The sequence below is a fragment of the Megalops cyprinoides genome, chromosome 11, assembly GCF_013368585.1.
Source record: "Megalops cyprinoides isolate fMegCyp1 chromosome 11, fMegCyp1.pri, whole genome shotgun sequence".
Classification (NCBI taxonomy): Eukaryota; Metazoa; Chordata; class Actinopteri; order Elopiformes; family Megalopidae; genus Megalops; species Megalops cyprinoides.
The window spans coordinates 22,357,385-22,372,148 of NC_050593.1; the positions used below are offsets into that span (position 1 = coordinate 22,357,385).

Here is a 14,764-nt window from a genome sequence, read left to right on the forward strand (position 1 = left end):
CTCCAGGGTTAGTAAAATGGTTTTTCCCCTAATAATCATTGAAGTCTCAGCAGTAGCTCAAGGACAGCCATGGTGTCCTTCACACAGACCCATGTAAGTGACCATGGAAACCTTTGAACTTTTTTCTCTTTCTGACATATGTCATGTGCACTGCAATATTTAAATCAATAATGCTTCAGTCACTTTAATATAGATGATGCATCGGTGCTGGTAAGACATGTTTTTTAGACTTTGTTATGTCAGCAGAGTATTTTCAGAGTAGACTGGTGGTAATCCATAAAGGCCTGCTCAGAGCTCTGTGCTCTGCTATCTGGAAGCCCTGGGACTGATTTCTATAGGGCAAAGTCACCTGGAGTTGAAAGACTCTCCCCTTACCAGCAGGAGACAAAGTTACCTGAAAATATCTTTGGAGCAAGGCATAGGTGTCTCAGCAGAGCTGACAAATATGTCTTGTAGTCGGTGTTGTGGGAATTCAAAGTGTGTGGGTGTTAAATTACTGCAGGGGAGAATGTTAGCTCTCACATTGCAGCAGATTGTAGAATACACTGTCCACAGCTCATGGGGACTGGATCATTATAGAAGCTAAACAGAAGAACTCACATTTCTGTTGCTCTCTCCTTAAACTTCATTTCTAGTTTTGTCATCCAGATACTGTAGGTTATGGTCTGGGTGATATATAGGCATAACTAACTGAGGGCCAATAAAAACTTTGAAAGCAAACTGAGTTCAACTGAGTTACATTTTTATAACATTAGACAAGGCTAGAGTCACCCTACAAAGTTGTTTGTTACTGTATATGCTGACGATCTGTGAGGAACAGAGCAGATAAAAACACAGTGTCTTTGTTCTAGAAGTGGGCCCCACTGTCAGAGCGTTGCATGTTGTACGTGTGACGCCTCACTCTGTGATGCTGACACATCCTGCCCCCACAGATGACAACAAGTTCAGTGAAGCCACGGCAGTGCTTCTGACCTGGATTGACCGCGGCGAGGTCAACCGCCGCTCGGCCAATCACTTCTACTCCATGATCCAGTCGGCCAACAGCCACGTACGTCGCCTGATGAATGAGAAGGCCCTGCACGAGGAGGAGATGGAGCTGGCCAAAGAGCACTTCAAGAATGCCCTGCTGTCCATCCTCACACAATGTAAGCCCCCCTGCAATCTCACTGTGGCCGAGCGCTGACAGTATCCGCGTTAGTGGCCATGATGTCATTTCCATCCCAGCATTCCAGAACATTCCACTTACTTTGCTCTACAGTCCAGTCAGCATTTGTATAATGTTCAAATACTTTTAAAAGTAGTAATGCCAAGAAAATGTCTGCAACCTATTTCAGCTACGAACGTCACAAAAGGTAAACCATATCCCATTTCATTGCACGCACATGCATTTGCTTAAAAAGTTTCCATGATAAGATGTAAATCATGTAGGGTTGTTCCACTTCACAGCATACCATCATTTTTCAAGCTTAATGCTTGGCCCACTACAAAGCAACTTTTGCATTTTGGAGACATACAGTTCATACAATGCATGTGTATTGGTGATGATCTGAAAGAAGTCATTGCTTTAAGAGTTGAAATGGTGATGGGGTATAATATAATACTCTGCCATGAGGTTTGGACTTCAACACTGTGTAGACATACCTGTGGCAATAGTCCTGAGAGGCACTGATGGGGTAAGTAAAGTAAGACTGGGATCTGTATAACATGGAAGGATATGCCCTCGTAACTTCAGTTCATACAGGTAGGATGACATTCTAATTCCCCTCCTCTCTAAACCATAACATTTCAATATCAACATGTTTTACTCTGTAGAATTACCTAGTTTATAAATACACATTATGTTCCGCACTATTCTGAGCCAAGCTACTTTGTACAACAAATATAATTATAGTGGAAGTGAGAGCATGTCACTGACATTTTCTCAGTAATTACCATACTGAAGTGAGAGTGAGGCTAACATGTAAAAGTATACACTTTAGCTTTATCTGACTGAGCTGGAAATGAGAAGAAAGCAGCATTTGAATTTGGCTGCAAGTGGGTATGAAATTAGTCGCCAATTTAAAACTGACTCACATGATCATGAGCAGTGTAAAAGTAGCAGTGAGATCAGTTTGATGTACACTTGACACGTTTTTAAAAACCTATTTGAATTCTTTTAGAAACTATATGGGCAAAAATGTACTGATCCACAGGCAAAATACCCAGGATAGGTAAAGGTTGTCTAATGGGGAAGCACAGGTTTGAATTTAAATTGGATACAGTGTACTAGTATAGCAGAGATGACTTGTGTCTCTCAGCTCATACCAATTTTTGAAGACAGGCAAGACAGTAATGTTTTTCTAAGGCAACATTTTACTAAAGGAGGTTCTTTTAAAGCAGAATGTGGGGTAATTTTGAGGATGCTAGATCTATGACCTCAGAGTTATGTATGTGAATCCTGAGGCCAACATTGCCATACCTCTGACTTTTTCAATTGATTCTGTCAATATTCAAACTTATAAGTGGGTTATCGCATGTACATAAGGGGAAATTGTAACTCTGTTACTCTGCTTAATGTCACCTGCTAAGCAAATGATATGTTTTTACACAGGCTAACTTCAGCAAATATTTTAGTCACCTCCATTGGCCCATTATGCTGAAATGCCCAGCACTGCTTGTATATCTGAATGTTACACTCAAAGTAAAATGTTGCCTCTCTCAGTCCTGAAGGAACTGAATCTGCAGATGATGAAATGTAAGTACTGTACAGTCAAGACTCCGCAGGAAACTTTAGCGACACCAGCTTGCGCTGAGGTTTCTGCCGTCTTTGGCTTTTCAGTTGCCGGTGGTTCCGAGCGCTACATAAATGGCTTGTCTTGTCTGACTTCCCTATTCACCAAAGTTGAGCAGATTACGGCCGTTTTCACCGCCGCCACCAGGCAAAAGGCATGGGACCATTTCTCAAAAGCGCAGCGCAAGAACATAGACATGTGGCGAAAGCAATGCGAGGTTGGTACTTCCTGTCATTTCCTCTTCACTTCCTCTCATGTGACTCTACAGGCCAGGCACACACGGTAGATGTTGACACAGAAAGGTTTTACCTTTTTATGTCGGCACAGGGGTGTGTTATTACCATCACAGATAAATAGTTACAAGGCATCAGTGCCAGTGCCACTAATCTACAGTACTTTGCTCTTCTGGATTGAGGGTCACCAGTGATCAACATCACCGTACTGGCCAGAAGGACTTCAGCCAATAAACTGTGTGGAAGTCTCGTTGCACATCCATATAGCCGCTAGCTGCTAATCCTTTGTAATTTGCTGCAATATTTGGGCAGGCTTGTAGAATACATGAGTCAGCATGCTTAGGACAGTGTGGGTTGTCAGTGTTTTTGAGCCTCAAAGATGGCGACCTGTGGCATCACCCATGACCCTTAATCTAGGGGGTAAATGGAGATCAGTGGCACAAACAATGTATGAGCTTTTTTTTGCGCTGAGCAGCTGCTCCCTGGTTATATTAAAAACTTGACACTAATTTGAAAGGGTTAGCACTGGGGGCTGGAAAGATGATCTTGACGTCGTTGTCATGGACAGAAATTACACTGGAGTGGCTCATAATCTAGTTTCTGGTGTCACATTCAAACCCCTCCTGAAGGCACTTGTGTCAAAGCCAGATGTTCCCTCACGCTACTCTGTCCTGGAAAGTATCAGCAGCTGCCATAGCAACAGCGGCTTGCAGAATGAAGATCAGAGTCTTCCATGATGAGCTTAATTATTAATTAATTATTCATCACTGGAAATTTGTCAAGATTCTAAAAAAAGGGCTCAATGTTACAATTTGTCTCTTTGATAGTAGACTTAAAGCAGTGCTTCATCTTCTGAAAGGCAAATTTTAATTTGATGGATTGGAACGCAACATGCATCTGCGCATCCAGCTTCATGCTATTCCCAGCTCGCTGGTCCATGTACTCGTGTACAAGAGATATTAAAGGCAGAATTACCCTGTACAGTGCACTTGAGAGTATGATCTTGTTTACAAATGAGTGTTGAATGCTCAAGTGAAAAATCAGTCCACTCTTCCACTTGCAGTATTTGTGTCATCTATCCTGTAAAGTCAAGTATTCTATTCTGTTATACAATATTTGTGTGTATGTGTGTGTCTGTGTGTGTGTGTACACACACATGTGGGCATCCACACTGCACTTCGCCAGAAGATGAGGGATTGGGCCCATACTGTGATTGACAGATGGATGGTCATAAACAGTTTTATTTGGAAACAATTTATTTGGAAAGGATGTATGCTAAAATTGGGAAGCGCATTTATGTCACTTTAAAGTGGCTGAGCGTTGCTTCTCACATTGCATGTGCCTGAATTTGTCGACTCTCCCTTTATGTCTAGAATGGATCATGCACAGCTCTCTAACTCTCCCCATTGTCTGAAGCTGGCCTGGTTGTTTTGATTACAGTTTTTAACAAGCAGTTCTTGAAAATGGAGCAACTTTTGCCTGTTGCTGTTATTTTTAAGGCACTATTTGTATGCATCAAGTATCTAGTTTGCAGCTCTGAAACAGACAGCAATATATTTATTACTAGCTCGTACAGATACTGTCTATTTCCTTATCAATGACAGCAAATCATGGAAACAATAGAATGCCAGCTTTTCACAGTGGTTTTGATACATTAGCAATGAGGTATGTATGGCACTGGGCACAATCCTAATCTGTGAGGGACACAACTTGGAGACAAAGAGATCTGTTGAACTTAAAGAACCTTGTCCAAGTCAAGTCTGTAAACAGAAAGTTTCCATTTCAAAATCTCAGTTCAACCAGGTAAGGCCTCGTTGCTGTCAGGAAGACTCGTGCAGAGATACATGCTACTTCAATCATATTTTTTGTTCTGCCCTCATGGCAAAATATTGAAAAAAGGGAAACAAGGTTATTACAGAACGAGTGTGCCCTCAGGGTGAGTGACCAATGATCCAAGACCATTCAAATCTGCTGTCACTTACTGATGAAAAATGAAAGTCAAATAAACTGTATTATATGACATGGCTGCCACCAGAGAAATAGACTGAAATGGCATTTAAAATCTGAACAAAAAATGGAGGCTGAGGTGACCGTAAGATCCAGAAGAGCACTCCAGAAGCTGAATTGTTATGCTTACTTTCAATAAAGAGCTATGGATGATAAATCAATGCCAAATGGAGAGGAAAAGAACATTTTTTCTTCCACAGATAGCAAAGCCACTGTGTGCTTTCGCTTCCTGCCTTGGCTGTGGCATTCCTAGGCCTATTTATATTATTAGAGCTGAGAGATTTCACAGCAGTCGCTTTAAATTTCTCCTGAGCTGATCCTATAAGTGCTATCAAAGTATCACTGGGGTTTGAAGTTACTGTAATGTGATTTTTTCCTACACCCCTGACAAATGGTGCTATGGAACTTTCTGTCATTTTGTGGTGATGAGAGTACAGAGTGACTCTGTCCCTCTGTCTTCCATGAAGTTGTACCTGCTTCTGGGGCTACTGACAACATACAATGTGCTTACCTGTGTACAGTACCACACTCCTTCTGTCTGTCCTTTATTCTTTAGTTTTTGTCAATAAAGCGGTTACAGTTGAAGACAGTTTCTATACTTAGAAGTGTTTCAGTCTCTTACCGCTGTGTAACTGAAAGGGGTGCTGGCTGTGTTTGTGGTGTTGCAGGAGCTGCGAAATGCGCACAGTGAGGAAATCATGGGGATACGCAGGGAGGAGGAGATGGAGATGTCTGACGATGACTCGGATGAAAACCCCTGTAAGAAAATGCGTCTGGATGAGTCAGGTATTCACTGACCTTGAGCCGGAATACATTTCCTTTCATGATGTACTCAATGGACTGATGCCTTTGGCCTCACTTTGAACTTGACTGGGCCAACAACCCAGAAGGCGGAATATGGTGGGGAAAGAGACAATTGTCAAATTGTTAAATAAAATAAGAAGGTACTACTGTATACATGCATATTTTTTCACTTTGTGGCTGCCTTAGAATATTTTGTACAGTATACTATATGATTTAAAATAAGAATTAACCCTTGTTTAGATTAACATAGGTGAATAACATTTGTTCTCCAGATGGCAATTCAAAACATCTAAATCCATGATGTAAAATTAGTACATTATTTCACCAGTAAATGTAACTTTTGATTTTGCTGCTGAGCACTGTTGTACAGAGACTTCTTAGTATTTCCTGACCCATGATAGCGTACAAGTGTGGACTACTTAAGAAAGAATTGGAGAAGGAAAGAAAGAATTTTTCCATGAATTGAGTTGTGAGTCTAGTCACCACTGCTACAGCCAATAGAGCAACACAGCAAACGTCCAAATCAATTATGGCTCCAAACCAAAAACTGCAATTTATTTTAGTGCCTGTTAAAATGACAGCTCTTCGCCCTCATTTTGACAGTTTTTCTCACAGTGCTCTTGGGTTTTAGGAATGGAGGTGACAACAGCTATCTCTTCTTTTAGTGAAATTGCAGGAAAATATATTGGAGGTATATAATAGCCATTTTTAAAGGTTATTACATGTCCATATTTCCAACAGTCACTGCTGCAGTCACATTTTACAGATCCAAATGAAAATGGGGCTGTAACATTATTAATGCTTAATACCTCCATTTTAGGAGGGCTAGGTTTGATTAAATTCTGTCGCACTTCAGTGTGTGTTGCTCTTGTGATAGCAACACCATCTGTGTGTGAATGTGAACGTGTGTGTGTGTGTGTATGTGTTCTATGTGTACTGTATGTTTTGTTAGAGAGTACTTTATATGTATCTGCATGTGCATGTGTGTGAGGGGTGGGGCTGCATTTGTGTGACTGACAGTGACTCCTCCCCTTCCTTGCTGTGCAGCCCTGGCTGTGCAGACCTATGCCCTGCGGGAGGAGAACGACAGCCTGCGATGGCAGCTGGATGCCTACAGGAACGAAGTGGAGCTGCTGAAGCAGGAGCAGGGCAAGGCCTGCCGGAGCGAGGAGGAGCACACCCAAGAGCAACAGCAGCACTTCCTGCAGCAGGCCCTGCAAAACATGCAGCAGGTACTGACCACCTGCCGTACGCTTCAAGACCAACTTGTCTGGCAGACGTTACTAATGCTGCTGAGCACTGCCAGCATTTGCTGCTCTCCCCTCACAGTCTGAGCAGATTCATTGCTCTCTTGTGGGTTTTTTCTCCATTCCTCAGTCCATAAAATTTCTCAGTCCATTTTTTTTGTTTGTTTCAGCCGCTGGTGCTTCAGCTATATGGACTGTTAGTACTCTGTGTTCTCAATTTCATGAGCTGTCCCCTGGCAGGCCCCAGTGTTGTGTCACAGATTCTGAGGGTGGGTTGGCACTGTGGAGATTTTGTGCCTTTGTTCACGGCTGGTCTCTCTCTCACCCGCGGCTACGCTGGGCCTTGTCTCAACAGCAACTGCAGGGCCTCCAGGCAGAGCTAAAGAGCAAAGAGCTGGAGCTGGAGCGGGCCAGGGATGAACATAGGAGCCTGGAGGGGGAGCTCACTGCCCTGAAGGAGAAGGTGAGCCAAGCCGGCAGAATACGAGACAAAGAGGATCCAGTGAGTGCTCATTAATCACCACAACATGGTGGAGTAAAATGCACCTCCACGGGACTGTCCTAGTTATGTCCATACAGCATTTTTGAATTGTTCAGTGCATTCAATATGCAGAAATAAAAAAGATATATTCTTACTGGGGGCTAAGAGCTGAAGGTGCTGGAACCATATTGTAATTCTTTGTTTTCTTACTCTTCCTTTTCCATCATTATCTCACATGCTAATTCCTAAATTATTCTAAGTCACTTTGGATAGAAGCATCTTCCAAATTAATAAATGTAATGTAAATGTATTGATATTATTTGTATAAGTGGCAGTTACACAATGTACCACGACTGATTGGTTATTACTGCAGTCTCTTAGTACTTGGATTTTCAAACTAGTTTTCTAGGCCAAGGCAAGCCTCTGTGGTGCAGTGGTGTGTCACTGTGGGTGGCCAGTCTCCATCTTCACATGTTCTGTCAGCGAACTGTGAGAAATAACAGGCAAATATGGCTGTCAGAGCAGCGGGATTCAAACCCACATGTGGCTCAAAGGGGCCTGCGGAGAGTCAGTCCAGCAATCCTTCCTGACGTGATTAGTCAGAAATGGAAGTGCTCGAGGGGAGGGACTCCTGCACTTGGAGATGTAGGCTCGTGCTCCATTTTTCTCTACATCCACTGAGCCTCTCACTGGACCCTCAGTCTGAACATGCCACCCTTTCCCTGCTCCAATATTTCATATGAAAATTCACAAATGTTGAAAAAGCTCTCACGGAGTAGGAATCTCACCAACACTATCGTGTGAGCAGACTGCCTGGCTGATTGGATATTTTGGACAGAGCGTGTATTTTGATGAGGCAAATGAGCTTTTTGCACTTGACTATTAAGTAATCCCCATGTCTCTAGTCCACCCATTACACAAACAACAATTATTCACGATTTTGTAATTGAATGAAGATAACACCCACTGAAACATAAGTCCTGTGGAGATCACAGTGTTTTTATTTCTCGGCTGAAGTGCAAACAGCAGGGTGAGCAAGACATCTTGGACTGGATCTTGTGTAACCTCAAGGTCTTTTAACCATTAGTGCTGAGGGCAGTATGGGATGTTTTAGTCTTTAACTATGATTCAGAATAATCACTTTGTGATCTTTTGGTATCAGTCTGTAAAATTTAGAATCAGATCCATCTTGTGGCTTGCTTAGTGGGGTTTCTGTCGTTTGTGTCCCTGCTGGTAGCTGCTGAACTGTGTGGACAGTGCAGAGATGAACAGCACGGAGGCACCCGAGAAGGTAGGGCACAGCCACGCTGTCACACGTCATCAGTCCGTCGGGAGGGAGGGAGGTGGCCCTGAAGGAGGCTACATCTGTGGAGATGAGATTGGAGGCTGAAGTCTCAGCTGTGCCCTGGGGGTCTGAGGGTCTGGGGACCACTGATATCAGTCAGCATGTCCCCTCCTTTCCCTCCATCTCACACTGTATCACAGCACACTGTGTCTGCCTGAGGTTTCCATCCAATGTTCAACGTTAAAACGACCTGATAATTCCCTCTGCATGATCACAAATCCAGTTTCCCATTTTACACAGCTGTTAAATGAAACACCTGAACGTGAAACATAAATGCAGGCACATGATGATGCTGCGTACTTCTCAATTTTCCATGTGTAATATTCATGGCTGTGGAGAGTGGATTTTCATTTAAGAGTGGTGTGCGCTATAAAGAGTGTGGAATAGCTGTTTTATGTTTTATATGTGGTGGAAATAACCGTCGCAATTTCAGAGCAAGCAATTTCAGAGCAAGCGTGCAATCTACATTTCACTCTAAATGTATAGTTTCCTTTATAATTTTCAGTGAGGGGTTGAGCTGACTGGTGGAAACAGGGAAGGGATGTGTGCTACTGTGGTGGAAATGCACAGATGCCTTTATCCTGTGCATTTCCTGTGACTAAAAATGCAAAATATTGATTAAAATGACAATACAGGGACATTTTAATCAATTTTTTAGTTGGACTATAACCTGAATATCAATCCATTGATGTATCAATTTGAATGAAACATTGTTGGTAACATTAGCATTTATTAGCAATGGACTGGGATTTTGATTTATTTAGTGAAACAGCTACCTTCAGGAGAAAACAACACAGTGTCCAGGTTACCTGACATTCATTTTCCATTTGATTTACAAATTAGCTAGACATCTGTAGCAAAACAAACATACTGTAGTACTGGCCAAATAGTGCATATATTGTGGTTTTGTACAATAATGCAGCCTACAGCCTTAATGTGTGTTTTATAAATGTGCTTCCATATAGGTGAAACAGAAGAAGCAAGAGGTTAAAGTCTATGATTAGATCATGATCCCAGGGGATGCACGGGTGTGTGAGATTATTGTGTTGAGATAATGAGGTGCAGAACAGTTACTGCAATGTTTAGTTGAGGAACTGTGTAATTCTGTAGTGCAAAGAAATGAGGAAAGGAAAAGAGAAGGAAGGTAGAAGAATTGTGCCTTTGTTCAGAGGATAAGAGGATACAGGGCATGAAGCAGCCAGCCAAGAAAGAAAAAAAAAGAGTCAATGCAAAAAGTAATGACTGAAACCACACATATCAACCTAAACATGTGATTAAAACATAGAAAAGGCACTGTTTGGTGTATATAGTTAAATAGGTACAAACAGAATTTTATGTAAGAATGTCAACAAATATACCAACAGTCTAGCATTGTTCAATGTCCATGGTCTGAGCATGTCTTTAAGAGGCTCTGGTTAAGGTTTGGCTTGGTTTGGTTTAGGGGGATGTATAAAGCTTTTCTGTTGCTTCTCTTTCATACCCATCTACTGCAGCTTCCACTGCAGTATCCGCTGCAGCCATGTCATGTGTGATGCCTCTTTGTGTGTCAACAGGGAGTGAATGGATATGCGGCTATCCTCCATCACAATCAAGAAAAGAGCAGAGAGGCAGTCGTCCGTGGCCCTCTGAAGTCAGAGAAAGAGGCTTTGTTACTTGGTAATTGTGCGCCTTCTCAGCACCACACCGCTTGATCTGTGAAAACCTCTAGTGTTGACAATCCCGGGCGGAGGACTGGATGGGCAACATGTACGCTCTGATAAATCACAAGTCCCAGACCTACAGCTGTTGTTCAATAGGCGGACAGAGGATCTTGTGTTGTGTTGTGTTGTCTTTTAAAATAAGCCCTCCTAATTTCAGTGCTATGATTTGAAGAACACCTGAACGGCTTGTTGGTGTCCAAGGATATAAAAACATGGCACTGTATGGTAGAGAAATACATGGCAGTTAGCCTGCCCTCCTGGGCCTCGGCCTGTCATGTTTTTGGATGACAATCCCGTGGAACACAGTGGGCATGAGAGACTCATTGGTCCCTCTGCCAGGCAGCTCCACTGGCCCCGGTCCATGAAAGGCTGCGTCCTCCCCTGCCTAATCCCACCACACTCTCACGCACGTGCACGTGATCAGTTCCCATGGCTGCGCACTCCGCTGATATCGCCCTGTTCACAGACAGAGACACACTCCATTTGTGGGACCTGGGGAGGGAGAGACAGACCAGGGTGCCTTCAGCCAGAACAGCAGAAAAGGCTGAACTTGTTGCCAGAAGAAGGCGAGCGGGGACAGACATAGTAAAGCACAAATTGTTCAATCCTCAAGCCGCTGCCCCAGTTCCCAGGACTGGCATTATAAATCAAGAGAAACATCCTCCATACAAATCCATTCATTCGGATTATTTTTTCCAATGTGGTTTTGTGTTGTGTTTGTTTATTTGTATTAAATATTTATTCCCTGACTGGCTTGTGAAAAAAAAACAACATTACATTCTAAAGGGGGTTGTACACCATAAAAAGATAAATGTGATTGTATCAGAACAGGCCTCTCAATGGTGCATGAAAATATATTTAATTTCAGGCACCAGTGGTCGAACAAAGCAAGCAAGCATGCAAAACTAGCACTGAATTACTTGAATTAATAGAATTACATCCCCCATTGATGGTTTGTACAAGAGCAATAATGGCAGCACACATCACAAGGCAAAACAGAAAGTTGGTTTCAGGGCAGGTTTTCTACTACACCACAGCTGTTGTGCATTTTGTTTAAAAATCAGACACTGGCATCTTTAGGCACCTCCCCTCACCCCTCCCCCCATCTCCTACTCTGTGACAGCAGGCCTTTCAAAGGGAATTGAATTAGGTTCCCCTGTAATTGGCAGTGTTACGCCATATAAATCAAGGAAATAGATATTGGCTCCTGGCTCTCCAGAGACCGTTGCTATATTCTCCTCCTCTGCACCAGTGCGTTACCTTTGCACGACTTCTCCAGAGTAATCAACTTAAGTAGTGGTTTCTGCCTACCCAGCAGTTTCACAGTTGCACGGCCCCTTATGGTGTGGTCTGCAGCTGACATGTAAATGTGGTCTGAGATGTGCTCACTCAAGCCCTGTGTGTTGTCCCGCAGGGATCATATCCACTTTTCTTCATGTCCACCCCTTCGGAGCCAACATTGAGTATCTGTGGTCCTATATCCAGAGGCTGGATACGAAGGTAAACCTACACAGCTTGAATGCCCTCTAAATACCAAGTTAAAAAAAATCTCATTATGCTTGTTATGAATATTATTCTATAGTTACAGTAATCTCTTCAAATATTCAATCTCTTCCATATCTCAACAATGCAATTTAATGAGAAAAAAAACTGATTTGTTAGCAAAAGTTATTTAGAATGGCTGCAATAATAAAATGGTATTTTCTGTGCATATCAGTGTGTGGGCTCAAGATGTGTGTGCTTTCATTTCATTGTTCGACTTTCCCAGCTGTCTCCATGCTGCTTTCATATCCATGACTTCAGAGAGAGCGCAGGTGGCATCAGTTAGTCTGCAATCCAGAGGGACCTGATCTTTAACCTCAGTCAGAGAGTATGAAGGATGGCTATGGGCCATCCTGAGCTCAGTTTAATTACCAGCGAGTCTCAGAGAAACACAATGAGTGGAGTTTATTTGTTTGTGAGTTCAAAGAAATATAGCAAACTGCCATCGCTACAAATCAAATGTTATTTCTTGGCCTTTACTCTAGGTGTTATATTTTCCTGTATGAGTTCATGGTTTAATCACAATTTTCTCTCTCTAAGCAAGAGGGTCATAAAAGCAGTGATGTAACCTGATGCCTGAGGTATAGTGATAAGTGATAAGAGTGAGCAAGCGGTAAAGATATTATCATGGATTTTTTTAAATATTGGAAAGGACTAAAGCAAACAATATGAATGATGGCTAATTTTCAAATGGGTACTTTCCTAAAACTGGGTGGGCTGCCTCACATGTAACCCATAGGGGAGGGTGAATGGGACAAAAGAAGAACACCAGCTGCAGTGCTGCGTATCCTCGCGACCCAATCCCATGATCCTCTCCTCAGGTGTCGGCGGGCGAGCTGGAGCGGCTCATGGTGAGGCTGCCGCGCATGTTCAAGCAGGAGTTCAGCGGCGTGGGAGCCACCCTGGAGAAGCGCTGGAAGTTCTGCGGCTTCGAGGGCATCCAGTCTGTGTGACCTGAGCAGGGCGGTGCGTCCGTGCGGACTCCGGGGAGGGGCGGGGCCCACTCACTGTGTCCCCGGTAGGAGCGGAATGCTCACGGGGACCGTAAGAAAGGCCGCGCTGACCTCTTTACAGACACTGACTGCTGTCTGCAGGAATACTGAACGGAAAGCATCGCATGAAGCCAGGATCGATGTATTCGATGTGTAAGAGTTTTCAACAGACTTCTGGCTGATTTCCTCTTACTGTCTACAGGAGAGTCAGCCAAGGCTGGAAGGAGATTTACAAGAGCACAGTGCTGCTCGAATATGACTATAGACAGGGGTAAGGCTACACAGATTTCAGGACATGTTTGCACTCCTGATCAAGACATAAAATCTGTGCTCTTAAAAGGATGTTCATGGAAGGAGAAGCCACTCTTCAAAGAACCATGCTTTTCCAAGATGTGCTTCAATTATCAAACTACTGCAGCTAGTGAGAACACGCTGAGAATACATATGTTCATATCAGATGATTTGCTTCTCCTTTTCAGTGAGGATGAATATGAATATAATGACTTTTTTTGTTCTTGCCATCCTAGTGTTGTGTACCAAATGTATATCGTACATTCTGTTTGTGGTCCACACACATCATTGTTAAGCATCATCTACTTGTGTAAATTATTTTTTTCTCAAATAAAAGTTTTTATCCAAACTCATTCCACTGAAGCCATGACGTCGCTCCTTGTGATCAAAGCCCCTGAGAACCGCTCTTCTGAATCTCTCATCTGACAATACTTCACAGCCTCGCGGTGACTTGTGGATACGTCTGATGCAGAATTAATTACTGGGCACTGCTTGTGGCGGATGTTATGAGTTTCTCAAGGACACTGCCAAGAATGTTAGACGTTGCTAATTGTGGATTGGGAGGAGGGAGGAGAGGGATGTTCCGCCTGTGGTTTAAGCATGCCTGCTGCATCCCGATTGTGGCTCCTGCAGCGGCAGTGGGTCTGATCTGTGCACACATGGTTAGAGAGAGAGAGAGCGAGAGAGAGAGAGAGAGAGAGAGAGAGAGAGAGAGAGAGAGAGAGAGAGAGAGAGAGCGAGAGAGAGAGAGAGAGAGCGAGAGAGCAGGATTTTTTTCTTGTAGGTCCATCCACAGCTTGAGACTCAACATCCTGATCTCAACTATCAGGGGAATGATGATAAAATGAAGCTGCAGGAGGTGTGACTCCGTGTGCTGCAGTGACACATGTATGAACTGCTTAAATGGCATCTATGGTAAGGTGGTTTTTATAAAGAAAATAATGTGAAGTGTTTGGTAGAATGTACCAAGCACCAATAAATGAATGAGCTCCCATGCAAGGGTTGGGAAAATGGCAGCAGGAGTCCCAACTCAATGGAAAGCATAGGTAACCTTTTAGTGCTGAATTTACTTTCTTTCATAAAATAGTGTAAAATTAGTAAAACAAATAAATGGAAATAAGATATTGTGTGAGAACGGACAACATTGGCCTCAAACCTGATTCTCAGAGTATATTCTGGTTTGCAATGTCAAAAAACAAAGAAACGTACCAAAATAACATAATTAGTGTAATAATTTTTTCTTCTGTCGTAAAGTGCAGTGTACTATAGTTGGTGTAGTTTTGCTAATAGATATAGAGAACCTATTGAATCACTACCATGTTTAATTATTTCAGTATATTTAGATGGTAAG

At 42.9% G+C, this 14,764-nt stretch overlaps 1 protein-coding gene across 3 annotated transcripts in view; it reads left to right on the forward strand.

Annotated features, from left to right (window-relative positions):
- Positions 1–13,552, forward strand: part of enox1 (ecto-NOX disulfide-thiol exchanger 1) — a 55,814-nt gene extending 42,262 nt beyond the window's left edge. For all 3 annotated transcript variants that reach the window (XM_036540914.1, XM_036540916.1, XM_036540915.1), the window contains exons 7-15: positions 933–1,145; positions 2,882–2,988; positions 5,680–5,797; positions 6,863–7,047; positions 7,418–7,525; positions 8,781–8,834; positions 10,442–10,544; positions 12,003–12,088; positions 12,952–13,552. In XM_036540914.1, coding sequence (XP_036396807.1) covers positions 933–1,145; positions 2,882–2,988; positions 5,680–5,797; positions 6,863–7,047; positions 7,418–7,525; positions 8,781–8,834; positions 10,442–10,544; positions 12,003–12,088; positions 12,952–13,083 — 1,106 coding nt within the window. In that variant the 3' untranslated portion in view covers positions 13,084–13,552. The remainder of the gene's footprint in view (positions 1–932; positions 1,146–2,881; positions 2,989–5,679; positions 5,798–6,862; positions 7,048–7,417; positions 7,526–8,780; positions 8,835–10,441; positions 10,545–12,002; positions 12,089–12,951) is intronic.
- Positions 13,553–14,764: the final 1,212 nt, after the last annotated feature.